General features: G+C 40.1%; 1 protein-coding gene across 2 annotated transcripts in view; it reads right to left on the bottom strand.

Annotated features, from left to right (window-relative positions):
- Positions 1–21,533, bottom strand: part of Desi2 (desumoylating isopeptidase 2) — a 44,455-nt gene that overhangs the window by 6,984 nt on the left and 15,938 nt on the right. For both annotated transcript variants that reach the window (XR_004389291.1, XM_032914710.1), the window contains exons 2-3: positions 5,898–5,970; positions 618–711 (exon numbers count right to left, since the gene is read on the bottom strand). Coding sequence is in view for 1 of the 2 variants with exons in the window: in XM_032914710.1 (XP_032770601.1) it covers positions 618–711; positions 5,898–5,970 (167 nt within the window). In the remaining variant the exon portion in view is untranslated. The remainder of the gene's footprint in view (positions 1–617; positions 712–5,897; positions 5,971–21,533) is intronic.

The raw sequence follows: 21,533 nt of genomic DNA, 5'->3' as shown, positions 1-21,533 counted from the left end.
GCGTCTGAAGACAGCGACAGTGTACTTACACACACACACACACACACACACACACACACACACACACACACAGTAAATAATAAAATCTAAAACAATAAAAAGGTTGACTAAGAAAGGGGAATGTCCAGACACCCTGCTGGTTTAGGATTTCCCCTGCACTGATGCTATCGGTACCAGTTTCCAAGTTAATCAGTTCGGTTATTCTGAATTTACAAGTGTTTCTTTCATTGGGGAAATAGAGATTTTATAGTAGGTCGTAATAAAAATCCCACCTTATCCACTCTCCCTCGGAAATAGGGAGCCTAGGCAGGAGATCCTTAGGCAGGAGTTTCCTAAGGCAGAATTCCTAAGCTAAACAAAGACAACTGTATTTGAGAAGCAGACAAAAAACAACAGAGACCCTGAACAAGAGCGAGACAGGCTTTCCAGACATTATTTCATTTTCCATTTTTATTTAACAACTCAGTTCAATTTAATTTAAACAAAGTGGCAGCCATTAAACCATATTTAAGACTATGTAATTTTCTAAATATTTTATCTACAGGATATACTCTTTATACCCCCAAACTAACTCTGCCACCTACAACAGTGTAACAGAAATTACCCTCCCTACTTACTTAAATTTAAATGTTTCTCCTAGCTCAGCAGCATTTCCTGGGGAAATTTCAAATATTCCAGAAAAAGGATAAGGATGGCCACCATAAGCGAATTCTGAAAAGATACAAGGCGAAATGTAATCAGAATGCTAAACCAGCCTTAAAATACTACGAAAATAATATAATCTGAATAATTTTCAGCGTATAAAGTACTTTTGGCAAGGTCCTGTTTATGTATCACCCATACAGATTATCTGTCTCTAACACTGACAGACACTTCAAAATGCTTGTGACTGCTCTAATACTGCTCTGAACCTACAATGGCAGGAGAGTGACCACTCTCTGTGGTGCCACCATACCAGAAGGCCAGCAGCTCAGGACCTGACTGGAGAAACTGAGACGTGCGTTGTTTTGGTTTCGTGTGCTCCACGCTGGGCTGCAGGCATCCACCCAACCTGAATTACACTGGATTAGGGGGAAACACTACTGCACCAAGCATGGTGTGTGTCTATATTAGCTCTCAGGAGGCAGGAGATTGTGAGTTCTAGGCTAGACTGGGTTACTCCTCCTGAGTTCTAGGCAAGTCTGAACGATATATAAACCCAGACCCTGTCTGAAACAAAACAAACATCAAACCTGAAACACAGTAAGGTGCCAATTATTAATATATAGCCATCCCCACATTCTTCACAGCAAGTCTTACAGCAAGGAGGGCACTATCTGTCCACTCTAATACAGGTACTTCCGGTCAAATGTGCACATCTACAGCATAAATGCCGATAGTTTCAAATCAGGAAAGAACCAAAATTTCTGGCTTCGATTCTGGTATCTCATTTAGATATTAAGTATTAAAATCTTAGTAGAATAAGCAATTCCAATGCTTAAGTTAACCCTCTCACTTAAGATTTACTAAATTACCGGATATGTGGTGCTTGCCTGTAACTCAGAGCTAGAGGAGAGGAGGCAGGAAGACTATTAAAGCTTGAGGACAGTTTGGTCTACAATTTGAGTTCCAGATGGGTCAGAGCTACATAGCAACATTGTCTCAAAATACTTAAATAAATGGATACACTTGTTAAATAAGCAGTCTTAAGACAAAATAGGAAAAAACAAGGCAGATGAGGTTTAGTTTTTCTCATTTAAATTTTACTTGAGTGTGTGTGTGTGTGTGTGTGTGTGTGTGTGTGTGTGTGTGTATCTAGATGTATATGCCACCGAGTATGTGCTGACACCTACAGAGGACAGAAGACAACAATGGATGTCCTGGAACTAGAGTCCCAGTTAGTTGTAACTGTAGCCCCCACCTCCACACTCAAGACAGCAGAGCTCTGGTCCTCTGGAATAGCAGGAAGTACTCTTAACCATGAAACTCCCAAGTTTAACTTGTCATTCACACATTCTGTAGCTTTTTTTTTTTTTTTTTTTTTAATGATGTAGATCAGGGTGCTTTGGCACTTAATTTTGAAATATACACTAGCTACTTTTTCTTTTTTTAAAGAAAGGATTTTGTTAGGTACCCTAGGCTGACCTGATTAACTATGTAGCCCAGGCCATCCTTGAACTTGTCATTCTCTAGTCTCTGCTCCCTAAATGCCGAGACTGTAGGTGTTCACTTCTACCCCTGCTCTAAAGTTTGTCTCTTTGTTCTTCATGTACGAATTCATTCTGGCCTCAAACCCACAATCTTTAGTTTCCTTAGTGCTGGGATAGAACCACATTTTACACACACACACACCACCACCACCACCACCACCACCACCACCACCACCACCACCACCACCACCACCACGACGTCCTGTTTCTAAGAGTCAGTAAATTTTTCTATATAACTTTTAATTAAAATATTATATATACTGAGGTTGGATTTGGTAAGAACCACAGTTTCTCTGTGTAGCTCTGATGTCCTTGGACTTAGAGGTCTGTCTGCCTCTACCTTCCAGGTGCTGAACTAAAGGTGTACACCACCACCACCTGGCTTCATACTTGGAGTTTTAGGAAGATAAAGGTCCTTTCCATGAACGTGTTTTGAATCATATTTTTGTTTTTAAATTATTTTATGAGTGGAGTACATACTATACAGGTATAGAGCACTGAACTTTTTTAAGAACATTTGAGTTCAAATCCTAGGTCTGTGAGTTATTAGCAGTATGAATGGTGGCAGGAGAACCTCAATTTGTTTTTCTAAAAAGGCCACATTCTCCTACCTCATGGCGTGATCATATAGTTGTAAAGTTCATAACACTATGGAAACCATAACATACAATTTAGATTTAACCAAAAAGGAGTAACACAACTTAGGCAAAGACCAGACAGGAAACCTCCAGCCCATAATCCCACCCACTGTAATATTCTAGTCCCTGAAACCCCAGCTGAAGGCCCTCATTGGTTCTTGGGGTTAATGAGCATTCCCATTCCAAATAGAGTAAAGCCTACATGACAAATCTTTATAGCCCAGAATGAATGCTAAACTACAGCTGGAAGCAACTGATGTAAAGAAACAGACAGGGGCAAGGACCACAGCCCAGAGGCAGCACCTGCTTTAGAAGTGTGAGGTCCTGGATTCAACTGCCAGCCCCTCCCCACTCCTACACAGAGGCAGCAGGGACATGCCACTGAAAGTGGAGTTTTTCTTTAAAATTAGTGTACAGGCAGGTAGGTACTTTACCCTGGGTAAGCTAATGTATTCCAGGTCACGAAGACTGCCTAGCTCATGCAAGTGCAGGACCTTCTGCTAAAAGGCAATGCTGCAGACAGCATACCATACAGGGACTGCCAGCAGCAGGCCAGGATGGAGACATCTCAGAAGCCTGCAGCAGCTCCTTGTAAAAAAGGAGGGCATCTGGGACCCTGAGAAGCAAGAGACACACTCTTCCAGGGGACCAGCCATCTGAAATAAGGGACTATCTGCAGCAGGCCGGGATGGAAATATCTTAGTAGCCCGTGACAGCTCTTTGTTAAAAAACAGCTGTTCCCATTTCTCCTAACCTTAGCCCTGGACAACAGCTGTATAGATTTCATTTGTGCATAACTGCCTTTCAGTTGGCCTTGGTATGCATAATTATTCTATTACATCTGACTTTCCTATTTCTTTCTCCTTCTGTTCTGATGAATTCTGTGAAACTAGATGTTCCTTGATGTAATGATTCTTAAACAATTAAAAATTGAGGCACAGGGGTTGGGGATTTAGCTCAGTGGTAGAGCGCTTGCCTAGCAAGCGCAAGGCCCTGGGTTCGGTCCCCAGCTCCGAAAAAAAAAGAAAAAAAAAATTGAGGCACAGGAGCACAGCACAGCACAGCACAGTCTCAATGGCCTAGGTGCATGTTGTATGTTCTCCTCTTGGAAACAATGTAATAACTGCACAATGGTAGTTCCAGATTAATGCTTGACTTGCAAAGAAAGTTTGAAGAAATCATTAGAAAATGAAATAGAGCCAACATTGGGACTCCAAGGAAGGTAAAAGTTATTGAAGTTAGGAAATAAGTTTTACATAACATTTGAGAGTGGTTCCTGGATAAGGACATATAGAATGTATAAAATGATATACTAGTAAAACTAATTCGCAACACTGGGACTCCAAGAAGAGCGATTGTGTGCAATGTGCAGCAGCAGAAAGCCAGCGGAACTGCTGAGTTAAGGGTTAACTTGACTCTTTCTAGCCACTGCCTGGCAGCTTTGCCCATGTCATTTATCATTGGAACTTCACAGGAAAATGCAGGTAGTGACCTCGGAGTTCTGAGCTCTGAAGTATAATAAATCAAAAGCTAAAGTTTAGATAATGATAAGTTTACAATTATTATTATTTTGGCCACAGGCCTGGGAATTGGGGAAACTTGAAACTTTGGGGAACAACTATAAATTCGTAATTCTTTGTGGAATATGGTTATTCTTTTGAATTTAATTTGGCAATGATTATACAATGTCTTTTTCTACCTGCTTTTGGAGTTATCAATAAAAGACTGGGGCAAGAGAAAGGCTAGGGAGGGAGTGAGGGATTGAGTAAGAGAGCATGTGTGAGAATGTGTGAGCATGTAAAGAGCAAGTGGAAATGAGAGAGTGAGGTACGCATGAGATATGTGTGTGTGTGTGTGTAGAAGTGTGTGTGAATGAAAGAAGAGAGAATGTGTGTGTGTGAGGTGTGAGAGGTGTGTGTGAAGAGAGCGTGAGAGAGTGAAAGGGGAACGAAGAGGTGTAGGAGTGTGGGAATTCGAGAAAAGCAGAGTGCTCAAGAGAATGCAGTGTGTGTAGCGTAAGCTGTGAGCAGGTGAGTGAGAGAGAGAGACTTTAAGCCTTGAAAAACCGCCTGTCATTTTGTACCCGAATAGCTGTCTGTGTCTGTTTCTAATGCGCCTTCCAGAGATCCCTGCTTCCAGTTGAGAACTCTGATCCTGTGTCGAGGCTGCACCCAGACAAGGCAAGCTTATGTATGTATATACACAACGATGTATAGCTCTAACTCGGAGAAAAATGCTAGGTGTTGCTGAAGGCAAGACTTGCTCAGCAATGTTTTATACTTTATTGACGCTCACAAGCCTGCCAAGTCAAACGTTCTACTCAAACACCCTCAAAAAATTGGTATTTCAAATTTGACACGTCTAAAACGATTACTTTTGTTATGTAGTTTTTCAAAGTGAAGTTTCTTAGAAACTCTTATACACAGTAAAGAAAAACAATCATGGTTTAACAACTTCATAGAGAAGGGCTTGTTTTTTGTTTTTGAGGCAGGGTCTTATTGTGTAGCTCTGGCTGTACTGGAACTCACTCTTATACCAGGTTGGCTTTAAACTCACACAAATCTCTCTGCTTCTGCCTCCTGAATACTGGGATTAAAAGTGTGTGTTGCCACACCTGGTTAAGAAAATGTCTTAGAAGACATAGTAATTAGAAAAGGTAATGAACAAATGAACCCTTTTGTATTCTACCACAGTTTTCCAAACAGTATAAACAAATGTGGGAGTTTATTCTACTTTCTGCAATAACATATATAAGTTGCTTAAAAGAAAAGACACAGAAAACAGCCTAACATCGTGTTCTGTGTTTGTTTGTTTGTTTATTTACTTTTAAAGATTTATTTATTCATTACATATGAGTACACTGTAGCTGACTTCAGACACACCAGAAGAGGGCATCAGATCTCTCACTACAGATGGTTGTGAGCCACCATGTGGTTGCTAGGATTTGAACTCAGGACCTCTGGAAGAGCAGTCAGTGCTCTTAACCGCTGAGCCATCTCTCCAGGCCCTGTATTTATTTTTAAGCTGGCAGAATCCTCAGAAAACAAATTTAAACTATGTGCATACATACCTCTGCCATATACTTCAATTCCAGAATGAAAAACTCCAATTCCGATAGATGAGGTGTATTCATTCATCCAGTACTAAGGAGAGAAAAAACAACTTTAGAATATCATCATCTATAGCCCAACTCTACAGGACAGGAAGAGTATAAACCCAAGTCTTGGTATTTTCCTTTCCAATGCTGAAAATCTACCAAGAGCAGCCTAGTCTATTCTCCTACATCTTGGAAGGCCTTCCTGTGTATAGACAAAGGTTTCACCTTGAGTCCAGCATCTTACTTAGGGCTTAGCACATAATAAATAAAACTTAAATGAAATAAAATCTAAATTTGAATAATCAGGTTGGTATAAAATTGACATAAAAGTGTCATTAGCAATTAAACAGCACATACAGAGCCCCAGGGCATGATGCTGCCTCTGATCCTGGGGTTCAGGGACAGAGGCAGGTAGATCTCTGTCAGCTCCAGGTCAGCCAGATCTTTACAGTGAGTTCCAGATTAGTCAGAGCTATACAGTGAGACCCTATCTTACAAACCAACCCAACCCAACCCAATCCAACCCAACCCAACCAACCAACCATCCAACCAACCAACCAACCAACCCAAACCAACCAACCAACCATCCATCCAACCAACCAACCAACCAACCAACCAACCAACCAACCAACCATCCAACCAACCAACCATCCATCCAACCATCCAACCATCCATCCAATCCAACCAACCAACCAACCAACCAACCATCCATCCAACCAACCAACCAACCAACCAACCAACCAACCATCCATCCATCCAACCAACCAACCAACCATCCAACCAACCATCCATCCATCCAACCAACCAACCAACCAACCATCCATCCATCCATCCATCCATCCAATCCATCCATCCAACCAACCAACCAACCAACCAACCAACCAACCAACCCCAACCAACCAACCAACCAACCAACCAACCAACCAACCAACCAACCAACCAACCATCCAACCAACCAACCAACCAACCAACCAACCAAAAGTACCACATAAAGACACAAACATCTGGCTTTCTGTCTAATGTCCTTCTGCCCTAAACTTTTTCTTTCATACTTTAGTGAGTTCTTTCAAGGTGGGACACTTTATTCTTTGTAAATATTTATGGCTTTTATCCTACCCCAATTCAGCCTAAAGTTTGAAAGTAGGAACAAACAGTGTGAAGTATAGAGAATGTTAGGAAGGTAGGAATGACCTTCCTACAATAGCATAAAGACAAACTTCCTAAGGAGGTAGTTACTATATGAAATGGGTCAACAAGAACAAACAAAATTTCCTCAGATACAAAGATTGGACTGGTAGGGGAGGTAAAATAAGAATTAAAAAAAAAAAAACCAAAAAAACAAAAAACAAACCAAAACCAAATCTAAGAACATGGAAGAGGAACAGAGACATACATTAGCAGCATGTCTGAAATGATAGAGAATGACTATGAAAGGAGTCAAAAGGGTGGGCTGGAGAGGCTGAACCTAGAGGGAGGTAAATGAGTTATTAGCACATTACACCACACCTAGGGTGTTATAGACCTACTGGACCCTCCTGGATTAGACTGATGATCTGTCTTTAATGTTTCATGTGATATATACCTCTTTATGTATGTGTACCTATGTACATACACACATGCCAAGGTCAGACATCAACAGTGAGTCTCTCAAGTGCGTCTCCATTCTATTCTGTTCTATTCTATTCTATCCTATTCTATTGTAAGACAGAGGTCTCTCACTCACGCTCGAGTCTACTGACTGGCTGAACTGGTTGGTCAGCAAGCACTGGAGATGCTGGTACCATAGGATGACAGCTAAGAACAGCAGCAGCAAGGGGGTGGAGCTGGCCTGAACTTAGAGGCCAATCTGGGTATGCTGCTAAGGGAGCCAGAGGAGTGACCCAAGCCCTTTGAAGGAGCCCAGGAGATTGTGAATGGATCCCAGATAATTGGACACTAAGCTATTTACACTTTTGGAATTTGATTTTGTTTTGTTCAGATTGTGACTGTGCCCTGGGTCTTCCAGCTTGAAGTAATAAATTATTTTTTTATTTGTCAGGAGGCCACAGTTGAGAGACTTTGGATTTTAAAACACTTTGGACTTTAAAAGGGACTGGCTATTTTTAAAGGACTGTATTTTTAGTTTTTTGAATTTTTAAAGACTGTGGAACTTTTAAAATTTACGATATTTTATATTTTGATGGTTCTATTATTGTGAGGTCTTAGGGATGAATAAGAAAGGAAAGGTTGTCAGGCAGCAGTGGCCAGCCTGGTCTACAGGTTACCTTTATGTTAACTTGACATTAGCTTGGAGAGGAAGGAGCTTCAATTTAGAAAATGTCTCAAAAGCTGGACAGTTTCAAAGTCATGCTGGTTGGAGCAGTTGAGAGCTCACATCTTGATCCACAAGTATGAAGCAGAAATCTTAAGAGCTAGGAATCCTACCAGTCTTTGGAAACCTCAAAACTTGCCAGGCCATGGACCTCTTCTAACAGGCCACACCTCCTAATCCTTCACATAGCTCCACCAGCAAGGGCAGGGTGCATTCTCATTCACACCACTATAGGAAGATACCTTGTTTGTTGCTAAATAATCTGTAGATGACTGACCAAGTGCGGCTGGGGACTAACAATGTAGCTCGCATGTGCATAAAGCCCGAGTTTAATCCCCAGAAACAATGAACATGGAGGCACATGTGTATAATCCCAGCAGTAGTATGTGGAGGCAGGAGAATCAGAAGTTCACGGTCATATTTGGGAGCACAGTAAATCAGGGGTCACCCTTGACTATCTGAGATCCTGTCTCAAAAATAAATAAGATCAGAAATACATCAAATTGTCAGCAGTTCTGTGATAGACTGACAGGGCTAGGGAAGGAGTGGTATTTAAGATGATCCTTTCACTTTTGTATCTCAGGACTGTTTTTCCGGGTGTTATGTATCATTTCAACTGTTAGGAAAAAAGCTGGGGATAGTGGCACGCCTTTAATCCTGCCACCGGGAAGAAAGAAGCTGGTGGATCTCTGTGAGTTCCAGGACAGCAGGGCTACTATAAGAGAAGCCTTGTCCTGAAAAGGGGGAGATGGAAAGGTGGATATTTCTATAGTAGAACATTACAAACACTCACTTTCTGATACTTTAATACCACCTTCCAGAACATCATCGCTGGGCCACAGTCACACTGGGGCCCATTTGGTGGCTTTGACCCGTTATAACTGTTGCCAAACATGCCAAGATCTAAATTCAAAATTTCAACTCCAGTTTCTACTGATTGCACAATGCTTTTGCACTGCTGTGAATGCAAAAACTGAGATGAAGCAGGCTCACTGGGGAATTGTCTGATGGAGACATGTCAAAATGATACAGAAGTTAGCCACAAGTGGTTTCTATCCTGTGAAGAAAATTAAACACCAGAAACTTTTTTTTTTTTTTTTTTTTTTTTTGGAAACAGGGTCTCACTATATAACGCTGCCTGTCCTGGAACTCATTCTGTACCAGGCTGGCCTCAAACTCAGAAATTCATTCACCTGCCTCTGTCTCCTGAGTGTACCACCACCTGCTGCTTTGACCACCAGAAACTCTTAATAATGAACAAGTTGTGGCTGTTTGAATAAGAATGGCACTCATAGGCTCATACAGTAAGTTTTTTTTTAATTAATCATTCTATTCATTTACAGGTTTTTGTTTTGTTTTTTAAAGAAAATTAGACAGTAAAATATAGGTGCAAGGCAGAATTGGTTAAGCACCACTTTACAGGCCTAATTTGAGTCAGGTAACAAATGGATGATACAAATCACTGGAAGAGAGATGGGTGAAAACTGATAATCACATGGTCTCAAGGTATCCCCTCGCCTCCCACAAACCCTTAAGTTACAAAGAGAAATGACACATCTGCAATGGAAAAGTGTGGTGACATCACCCAACTCAAGTGACTAGAAAGTACTTAAGAGTGGGCCTCGCTGCTGTCGCGTCTCCTACATAGAAAGGCTGCGTGTCTCTGGCTTTTCTTGAGAATGTTTAAACAGAATAATAACAAAGAAGAATTGCCTGAGTCTGGATGTAGTGAGACTATGAGGAGAGACATGGTCTTTTAAATATGACAGGAAAAGGCGAATGACTACTGTTAGGAAAACATCATTAATTAATGAACCCTGACTAAGTCCTACAGTAAAAAGTATAAAAGCTAAAAAAGAATACTATTGGGATAGCCTGGGGAAATAGGAAATAAAGTGGATTAAAAAGTATGATAGCAGTTAAGAATTTCCTGGGTATGAGAAAGATATTGTGGTCAGGTAGAGTATCTTCTCCATAGGTATTAATTGCTATGTTAAAAAACTGGTCAATTTAGGCAAAGGGTACATGAACTGTAATTTTCTTTCAACTCTTCTGAAGAGCAAAACAAAACAAAGCAAAGGGTGGGGAAGGTTAGGTATGGTGGCACACACTGTAATTCTGGGTAGAGACCCAGGTAGAAGCACTGGGAGGAGGAGCTCCAGATCTTGCTGAAAACAAAGCAAAGCAAAATGGGGACTCATGAAATGATTTGTTCTTTGCCCTCTTGCAGCAAGATGCCTTCCTAAGTTTTCACCTATTTTCCTTTTGTCCCCTTTTCACATAAAGAAAGCTGAAACACTGCAAAGGCTCAGGATCACCTGCTTCTCTTTTCCAGTGAGCACTGAATTGTTTACACAGTCTGGAGTCAGTACTTCGGTCTGTGTGCTACTGGTACCTTTGGCATTCACAGGCACTTACAGACCTTTATTCTGGGTGTAGAGAGCTTTAAAGTAACAGTATCTCTTTCTTTCATGTGCACTTCTTTCAAAATACAGAACATTTTTAAAAAAGAGACATTTTTCAGTGTTGGTGCTGCTCAAAAAGATTTTAAGCGAGTACTAAGTGAACTACTTCATCTAAGGCCCACTATTAATTATAACTTCTCTTTTAGGTAGACAGTAGATTGTCTTCCAGGAGTGCTTTTTAATACATTTCTTGATGGGAAGCTAAGTGCTTTATTAAAAAGGTAAACAATTTTGTGAAAAAGGTTATATTTAAATGGTAGCTTCTGGAAACACTTGGCAGAGTGAGGTCCCTGAACTCAGAAAATCGTTTATTCTCTTTCTTTTCATGAATGAAATAATTTTCTCCATACTTAAGGATTCCATGCTTGGAACTAATATGTACTTGTGAACTCTATAAAGTCAATCTAAACTTCAAGTCTTTATTTTCTAAAAACAGTTGCTATGTTTTTGGCACACTGTTTTCATAAAATGAGAGGCTCTTAAAAAGGAGAAACAAGTGTCCTCAAATCTGGTCAGAACTTTTGACTTCCCAATGATGGCCTATATAAAGCACCTGAAGAACTGCTGAGGCAGCATGGTGACGGATAAGGGATAGCTTTCTTCACAAGGGGTAGTATTACTTTCAGATGGAAAGTTGGACAATCAGATTTGTTTTGCTTAAGCTTCTAGAAAGCCACAATTTGCGAGAAAAGATTTTTTTTAAACAAAAATATTCCTTTGGACAGAATTAACAACTTAAGCACAATTCTCGTTCCTAATATCCTTTTTCTGTAAGCTTTTAATACTGTGTAAGGCAGAAATGCTGTTGTTGCTTAGAATTGCTTGCAATAACAACACATTACATGACTCCTATGACAAGGCCAGAATAAGCAAATCTATACAAATAGAAAATTAGAGAGTAGCTCCCACATTGCTCGTGCCTGCAGAGTTCGGGGTATGAGGAGTGACTGCTGATGGATATATGTTTTCTGCTTATGGCAATAAAACGTTTGTAAAGTTCTTACTGTAGGCCCCGCTAATTTCTAACAAATGACTCAAGAACCATGTACAAGCACATTTTGAGAAAGGGTCTTGCTATATAACCCAGGCTAGTTGGAAATCACAATCTCCTGGCAGAGAGAGTACAGATTTGTGACATCACTTTTGGCTGAGTATATTGTTTCATAAATACAAACTAGAGTTATCTGTTTTGATTGAACAAAATCTATTTTATACATGCTGTGAATCCCTCAGCAGTAAAATTTCCAAGTATAATACAGATTTTATTTTTTTTAAATTGCCAATACAAATTTTTTACTTGTTAGCAAACTGAGAACAAACAATCATGAAGAAATAAGTTTCTATTTCCTTATTTTTAGGTTATCTAGTAAAACGTTATGATGAGAGGAACATTCATGTGCCACAATGTTGCTTTAATCAGTGGCAGTCCTCATATGACTCTGTAAGATTGTAACAGAGCTGAGAAATTCCTATTGCTCAGTGATGTAGCCGCTCTATTAAGGTAATGGTGCAATGCACTATTCCTAGGCTTGTGGTGATGCTGGCATAAACAAACCTGGAAGTATGTATAAGATATAACATATTTTCTGTAAGTACAGCACACATAATTATAATAGTGTAAATGACTTGATAATGTTATGGTTTATATATTACTATACTTTTGGCTGTTATTTTACAATGTACTTCTCATACTTATTAAAAGAAAGGGGGGTAGAGGGGAAACTCCCTGTAAAATAGATGCTTTATTATTTGAGTAAGAGTCTTATGTATCTCATATTTACCTTGTTACTGTTATATGTACTATGTGCACTGGGTCTCAACCACAGCACCAGGCCATGACGAGATGACTGGACTATTATACCATGTAGGTTTTGAAAGTATGTACAAAAAAATTACCTGATAACGCAAGCAGGTAATTAATGTATGTCCTGCCTTAATTGATACATGCCTCTATATAGGTTATGGATATAGCTCTCAATGAAAAGAAAAAAAATACAAATACCTCAAAAACTTTTCTAGCAACACCAAAGTACAGTTTGTTCTTGAACTTTATAATCCTAATCAAGGGGCTGGAGAGATGGCTCAGCAGCTAAGAGCATTGGCTCTTTCAGAGGTCCTGAGTTCAATTCCCAGCACCCACATGGTGGCTCACAACCATCTGTAATGGGATTTGATGCCCTCTTCTGGTGTGTCTGAGGACAGCTGCAGTGTACTCACAAAAATAAAAATAAATTTAAAAAAATCCTAGTCAAAATGTAAATAGATCATTTCTTAGATTACAGACTGGATATAAAAAAGTAACAATTCAGTGTGTGTGTGTGTGGGGGGGGGATGGGATGGGAGTGGGTAGTCAGTCACCAATTCATACGCAGCAGCAGCACATTTCTGAAAACTGCTTTGTTTCATTACCGAATGTATAAACAGATGCTTTTTTTTTTTTGGTTGTGAGCATTTTCCTGAATACACTCAGCACAGAAGGGTAAGCCTTCCTTAGAGAGTTGGTCATAGAGAGATGCCCTCCAAATGTTTCTGCTCTTGCTTAGGCTTCCTAGATCTATTATTAGAGAACAGGCCTGGAAGGCTCACTCTTTACATAATGGCAGGCTGCCTGGGCCACACAGATTTAACTCAAGGTCAGCATGCCTTATCAAGCCCTGCCTCAGCCAGCAGACAGTATGCATGAGGCCCTGTTTTGAGATTTAATGATTTAACTGTAAACAAGCTAATCGAATGAGCCTTTTACTGAATGAATTGTTTCAGCTGTGAAATTCTGTGATTTATCATTCCAATTATTCATGCTGAAGAAACTAGTACCCTTTCACAGGTAAAGTCCGTAAATTAGCAGCAGCAGCTCTTTCTAACTTGTTTCTTCCTTGTCATCCCTTCCTTTGGGTGTTTGTTTTTCTGAGTCACAGACTTGCTACAGACTCAAGGCAGGCCTTGAATGTGCTAACCGGAGTGTTAGGATTACAAGTATGGACCACCAGGCCTAGCTCTTTTAATTACTTTTATTATTCCCTTTTTGGGGGGGAATGTTCTGAGACACAGTTTCTCTGTGTGGCCCTGGCTGTCCTGGAACTTACTCAGTAGACCAGAATGGCCTCTAACTTCAGAGATTTGCCTGCCTCTGCCTCTTGAACGCTAAGACTAAAGGCACGCACCACCACTGACCAGCCTTATAGTTCTTATCATTACTTCTGAAAAAGTATTTTGCTACCATCAAAACTTATTTTACACAGCATCCAGAGCAAAATTTCCCTTTAAAGCTTCTTAAATTTGCAATATGAAAATTCATGCTTTAGTAGAACACTGAGTATAATGTATTTGTTTAAATCCATTTTACAAACTAGAAACATTTTTCTAACAGAAAATATTATAAATATGCAAAGATGAAATCACGGCCAAGAACAAGCATCTATGAAAAACAAAACAAGCTGCTGAATTAGATTATGACTGGATGTTAGCAACATTTCTGTTAATTTGTGTTGAATATGACTGTATTGATTTTGTTGTCTAAATAGTAACAGATGCCAAAAGTTTAAACATAATACTTGAGAAAAATAGTGGATTATCCAGAATATCTCATCCAAACAAAAGCCTTAGATGCTGGCTTTTTATTTGAACCAGGGGAAGGTCACTTCTCCTCCCAGAGTGTGGTTCAACTAGAGTTGAGTGGACTAAGAATTCTTGCTCTGACACTAGGGACCAGGCCTGCAGAGAACTGGAACTCGAGGGGACAGATCGACTGAAGGAGGCTCCATGTTAAGTTTATGCTATGCTGGCTCAGAACACGATTCCCCAGTAATTGAGGGGAAAGGCAAACACTATTTGAAACTTATACTTTGTTTATTCTCAAATCCTGAGTATATCTAAAGAAAAGTCATAAAGTAGTCACTCTGTGATTCACAGAGGCTACAGCAGGTTGTCTCTGAAACCACAGAACAGAGGATCACCACACACACCGTATCAATCACCTCTGATCAGTTTAACATAGGGATCTTTTCGGTGACCCCTGAGAGTCAATGAAAGGCTCACAATCTTCAATTCTAGTATGGAGAGCACAGGAATTTCTTTCTCTAAATTTGAATTAATCAAGTTAGAAAATGTATCCAAATATTAGAACTAGCAGAAATAGCAGAGAAGACCCTGGATTCAGTGAAGTTCTAGCTGTTTGGCCCTGGCTTGTTAGTAGATTTGTTAACTTTTTGAAGCTTTCAATCTGTATCCAAAGGGGAGGGAAAAAAAAAAAGAAAGAAAGAAAAGAGCAAAAAAAAAAAAAAAAAAAAAAAGTTAACTCAAAAATTCTAGAGCCTGGGGTTGGGGATTTAGCTCAGTGGTAGAGCGCTTGCCTAGCAAGCGCAAGGCCCTGGGTTTGGTCCCCAGCTCCGAAAAAAAGAAGAAAAAAAAAATTCTAGAGCCTGAATACTTTGGTGTAAATATTGGTTTTGTTATTTACTAATTCAAATTGGGAGATGTCTAACTTCTCTGCTCCTTGATGTCCATGTGTACATGCATGTTTGTAATAAACAAAATCACCTTAGAGAGCTGCTATGAGTGTTAAATAAATCAATAACATGCATGCTTAGAAGACCATATGACCCCTACCTAACATGAAGTGTCAGCAACAACAAACTTGGAACAAACCTGTAATAACAATACTCAGGAGAATTTAAAGTCATCGAGGCTACAGTCAGTCAACAAACAGAAAAAGAAAAAAAAGATTAAGAAAAACAGAAAAAAGGAATCGAGATGTACTTTTTATATTGAAAAAAGTGTGTGGAATGCCTCGATCCACTGTGAAGAAAAGGCCTATTATTTTTCAGTACACTAGGAAAGGCTGATGCACAAGTAGATCAATTCTGGTTATCTGCCAATCTGTGAATTCTTAAGAATTTTCATGATTCAGAGTTGAAGTTAAATTACCCAGGGTGGTGAGTCACTCACTGAAGAGCAGCAGTGTTACAGTCGGTTTGATTCTGCTTTATGACTTCTACAAGACTTATTTATATGCTGGGGAATGTAGGCTCAGTGCACGGCCTCCTGAAATAAGGCTGTATTTTACAGGCTGTTTATATCTGTGGTGGGCACGAGAGGACTAGAACCCCCAATCTCAGTCTAGGGAGATGGTAAGTGCACAGATAGGGCCAGGACAGGGAGGGCCACTGATACACACATGAAGCCTTCCTCACTCACAGCTAGAAAACTCTGAAAGGAAAAAGTATGCCATAGTATTAACAAACAAAGGAAACAATAGGAAAGATATGTAGGAAGGCAATAAATACGTAATGATTATTTTGGGCACAATTTTTCTTCAATATAAAAATTGGCCTAAATACTTCTATTTTAAACTGCTGTATACTAAATGAATTTATTGCCCTTTTATTCTTTTGACAAGAAACCTTTCATTAAACTTCACTTTAGTCAATGAGTTGCCTTATCAATTTAAGAAACCCTTATGCTTCCAGTTTGAGACTGACAATGACATATGCTATTTCCCTGGTTTGGAACTTGGAACTTTGGACTTGGAACCAACTTCTGCACACAATAGTGTCAAACAACCTGGATACATGTAAAGTATGGCTGTTTTCCTCCAAAGCTATAGAAAAGTGTTTATGTAAGATATTAAGTGGAATGTTTGACTTGCTTCCCCAGCCCCCCAAAAAGCTCAGGAAACACAAAGTATTTCATTTATTGAGTTTAAAAGCCCTAAATAAACCATGAATAATGGAGGCTAATTAATTACCATAGTACCATCTCCTATAAACTGTCCTTAGTGATCAAGCATTACAAGTTATTATATAAAATCATTTCATTATAATATCACTCAGTACTAAAAAACCTTGAAGTTTAAAAGTACTAATATCCTTTTGTTTTGTTTTGTTTTGTTTTTTCAAGAGATGGTTTCTTTGTGTAGCCCTGGCTGTTCTGGATCACTCTGTAGACCAGGCTGGTCTTGAACTCACCTGCCTCTGCCTCCTGAGTGCTGGGATTAAAGGAGTACACCACCACTGCTCCTCTTGAAAATGTGTTTTAATTTGAGGTTCCTAGTGCTCAATTACTTCAGTGCGTTACACCAGCATTTTAAATGAACAAACACTACACAATAGTAATCATTGAGGGCATATGATAAAGTCCTTCCTAAATATGTGGTTTTAGTTACATCCGTGCATAGAGGGTACTGTATAAAAAAGCATTTCTTAGTTGATTTCAGATAAATTTAGAAACACTGTTCTAGAAGAGACCTCTAAATTGTACCTCAGTTTAAAATTTATTTTACAGTGTTTGTGTTATTTTGAGATAGGGTCTTCACTCAGAATGTAGTTAAGGTTAGCTCTGAATTCATGGGTAAGCTGTAGCCTCTTAATTACTGGGATTACAGCTGTGAACTACCATATCTAGATGTAAACGTTACTTCAAATGCATACCTATTTGTACTGGCTGGTTTTGTGTGTCAACTTGACACAAGCTTGAGTTATCACAGAGAAAGGAGCCTCCCTTGAGGAAATGCCTCCATGAGATCCAGCTGTAAGGCATTTTCTCAATTAGTGATCAAGAGTGGGAGGCCCATTGTGGATGGTGCTGTCTCTGGGCTGGTAGACCTGCGTTCTGTAAGAAAGCAAGCTGAACAAGTAACATCCCTCCATGGCCTCTGCATCAGCTCCTGCTTCCTGACCTGCTTAATTCCAGTCCTGACTTCCGTTGGTGAAGAACAGCAGTGTGGAAATGTGAGCTGAATAAACCCTTTCCTCCCCGACTTGCTTCTTGGTCATGGCGCTTGTGCGGGAATAGAAACCCTGACCAAGACACTACTTGTAGAGTAAAAAAAAAAGGGGGGGGGGCAACTTTGATTCAAGAAAATATGTGCACAGCTCTCAAGTTATGCTAAGGATTGTGATAGTGAGTGAGACAGGAAGATAATGAATTTGATTTATGTCTACAAAAACTCATTTAGAATGTCAATCAACTACAATTTGGTAAATGTTAAAATTGAAACATAAACAAATTTTTGAGGTCTTTCTAAAATGTATTTTCACTTATTCTGGTTTCCACACTAATAGTCTTTGTGAAATATATGAAGTATAAGCCAGATGTGGTGGTGCATGCTTTTGAGTCCAGCACTTGGGAGGCAGAGACAAGCAAATCTCTAGTTTGCTGTCAGAATTACAGGACAGCCAGGGCTACACAGAGAATCCCTGTGACCCTGTGTAACCCTGGGCTGGGCTGAAGTTCATGTGCAGAAACACCCACCTGGAAAACAATCACCAAAAAAAAAAAAAAAAAAAAAAAAAAGGAAGGAAGGTAGTAGGCAGGTAAATTTGTCAGGAAGATAGCCTGTCCAATGAGTGGCTGGCCTCTGTCATACAACTCTACTTCCTAGTAACTATCCTCACATGGCTCCATTTTTTTCCTATATGATCTTGAAATACATTTAAGAACTTCAGAATAAAAAGGTTAATTTATCACTCTTCCTAAAACATAAAATTATGGTGTCCCTTCAGGTACTATCACAAAGAGACGTTGCTATGCTATGTGGTTTACTGCTATGATCTCCCATTGCTCCAACAGTATATATACTATGTGCTCACTTTGTGCCTTTAATTCACAAACAGAGACCTAAACCTCAATTTGAAGGGCAGGCAAAACCAACAAGGCATCTTTTTGCAAACCAGAATTTTAAATATATGTGAGTCACCCAACTTTCACAAAACTCAGGTACCCTGACACCTGCGAGAGACAATGAACATGCTAGTTTTTTCCGGAGAGTTCTTTTCCCATTGCTGGACAAGCTAGAAATTCTAATAACCTTATGGTGTTATGAACTTATCTCAGGCTAAGACTCTCCTTTAAAAAACCATTGCTATATGAATGAATGATGTGTGAGGGTGCACATGTAAAACAGTGCATGTGGAGGTCAGAGGACAACTTTTGGAAGTCAGTTCTTCCCTTCTATGGGTTCTGGAGACTGAACTGCGGTTGGCATGTGCATATCGAGTAAGTGCACAGCAAACACTTTTACTCATTGAACTATTTTACTCAGTGAACAACTTCACTAACCCTCTCTCCTCCCCTCTCTTATATCTGAAACAACTTCCACAACACTGACAGCACTATAATGCCCAATTAACCCTTATTCTGCACATATTTTATGGAGACTTTCAAGCTAGTGTCCAACAAAACAATCACACTTTTAGCACTCAATTTGGTTAGCTAGCACTGTTCTTTCTTTATAGTGAAACATTTCTTTAAAAACGTGAGGAAGTTAAATTGCACTTTACAGCTTTTTTTTTTTTTCAAGGCAGTACCAGAGACTGCACATAGACAGGGCCTCATGCATGCTAGGCAAGTGCTCTGTCACTGAGTTGCAGCTCCAGCTACGGCTGAACTGCAGTCACTAAGTGACTGCTGAAGCAGGTGAATGGTAGCTCATGGAGCTTACAAAGTCCTGCAAATGATAACACTACTCACAGCAGCTGGCGTTTTCTAGTGCTTACTGGGTACCAGCTACCATTCTACACATTTTAATTAATGCACAGTCCTTGCAATAACTCCATGATGTGGACACTGCTGTGATTCCCATTTTAGAGAGGAACATAGCCACAGAAAATGACTTCCCCAAGGCCGTGCACCTACAAAACCTAGAGATATTAAACCACATTCCCTGATGCTAGGTTATATCACAAAAAGACAAAATTGTAATATGCACCCCTGATAACAGACCCAGACAGTAAGCCTGACCAAGAAGGAGATCAAGTACAGCTATCTGCTGCTCCCTCCCAATTCTGCCTCTTACAGTAAATCAATAAAGGCAGTGGAGGGCTTTTGGCTTCCTGTCTGACAGATTAGGAAGACCCATGAGAACGATAGATAGCTGAGAGGGTATGGTGACTGCACCACTGCCTGTCTCCACCAGCCTCTAGCTTACTCTGTAAGCTTCTGGAGAAAGCCCAATAACCCTTTTCTGTCTCTTTTGTGGAACAGGGCCTCACAGCACAGCGATGGCTGGTTGGCTGGCCTGGAAGTCAGAGATCCTCATGCCTCTGCATCCTAAGCGCACCACCACAGGTGTCTCCAACAAACCTTTTTAAGGAAGAAAAGGAGCTGGCCTCTGCCCTCAAGTTCACTGCCCTGTTGTGAGAAGCCTGAAATCTATGCTGTTGCATCACTGTTTGGTACCCACAGAAAAAAGCTAAACAGGTCAGTTCTCATTATATTAGTCTTAGCACTACAGAGATGCAAGAAAATGACAGTGAATTGAAGGCTAGCCTAGGATACACAGTAAGACCCTACCTCAAAAAGGAGAAACAGTTTTATAAGTAAAAATAAAAGTAATAAAGTTCTGGAGAATTTTAAATTAAAAGGCCAATCTCCAGAGCTAGAGAAATGACCCTGCAGTTAAGACTAGGTTCTGCTCTTCTAGAGGCCCACATTTCAGTTTTGAACTCTAAACCTGGGCAGCTCACAGTCTATTAACTCCAGTTCCAGGGGCTCAGATGCCCTCATTTAGCCTCCATGGATACCTGCATACATGTGGTACACATTCACACAGACACGCAGACACACACACACACACACACACACACACACACACACACACACACACACTTAAAAATAATTAAAATCTTTTATAAAGGACAAATTTCCATTTTGAGATCAAGGTATAATGCAGTGGACAGTAAATAAAGGTAATGATAATTTCTCTCAGTTTAAATGGCTCTGCACTGAAAACATTTTAGCACATATCTTGTTAATTGGAATGATGCAGTCGAGGGGGGGAAATAACAGCAGAGAGTGGTAACTATTCTGAGAGAGCTGTGTTTACACTGAGAGAGGAGGCTCTAAAACACGAGGCTTCTAGGAGACTCTAGAAGTTTGTTTGACCACAACAGAGACACAGGAAGTCCATTCACTCCATGCAACAGACAGAAAGGAGTAGCTGTAGGCCAATGGTGGTGGAAAGAGAACAATCCACTTTTTAAAATCCAGCTTTTAGTGAAATAAGCTATGAGGTCATCTCAAACAGTGAGCTGAGAATAAGGAGTTTCTGAAAGAGGGTATGAAGTCCTATAGCTGGGAAAGGTGGCTGACCAGAGGAATAAAGAAGCACTGCTGGACAGTACTCAAGGGCCCTCTTGGGATATGTGGTCTCGACTTCTAAGTGAGATCAGTCAGTGGTCTGTGCTTTTTCTAGCCACATTTGGCTGCTGAGGAGTGGAGCTGATAGAGTTGTTTGAATTAGAGCAGCTACAAGTGTGGCCGAGAGTGACTAATGGAAGACTGGAATCTAACCCCACGTGATGGCCAAGTGTGAATGATTATTTTAAGGAACTAACTCAGAAGACTGTAGGGACCAGTAAATCCAGGTCTTAGGGCAACAACACAGACAGCTACCATGGCCCAGACAAGCTGACAATTAAAATTAACCATCACAGAAAACCAGTTTAGGATATATGGTTTTGTTTTTTGGTCCCTGTTCATCTATGAGTTACAGAGCACACAGATGAAGTTCAGAGAACTGTGAGAGCAGGACAAACAGAGAAACACATTCCTTTCCTTTTTTTCAATGCAACTGATGGAATCCAGAGCCTTGTACAGGCTGTGTAAATGCTCTAAGTCGGTGGTTCTCAACCTGTGGGTCGTGACCCCCAATCACATCTTAGATATTCTATCAGATATTTACATCAATATCCATAATAGCAAAATTACAGCTATGAAGTAGCAACGAAATAATTTTATGGTTGGTGTCACCACAACACGAGGAACTGTTTTAAAGGGTTGCAGCATTAGGAAGGTTGAGAACCACTGCAATTTAACCCCCCAACCCTATAGGGAGAA

This window comes from Rattus rattus, chromosome 10 (assembly GCF_011064425.1).
Source record: "Rattus rattus isolate New Zealand chromosome 10, Rrattus_CSIRO_v1, whole genome shotgun sequence".
NCBI classification, from domain to species: domain Eukaryota; kingdom Metazoa; phylum Chordata; class Mammalia; order Rodentia; family Muridae; genus Rattus; species Rattus rattus.
This window is presented reverse-complemented; position numbering and strand designations above follow the sequence as displayed.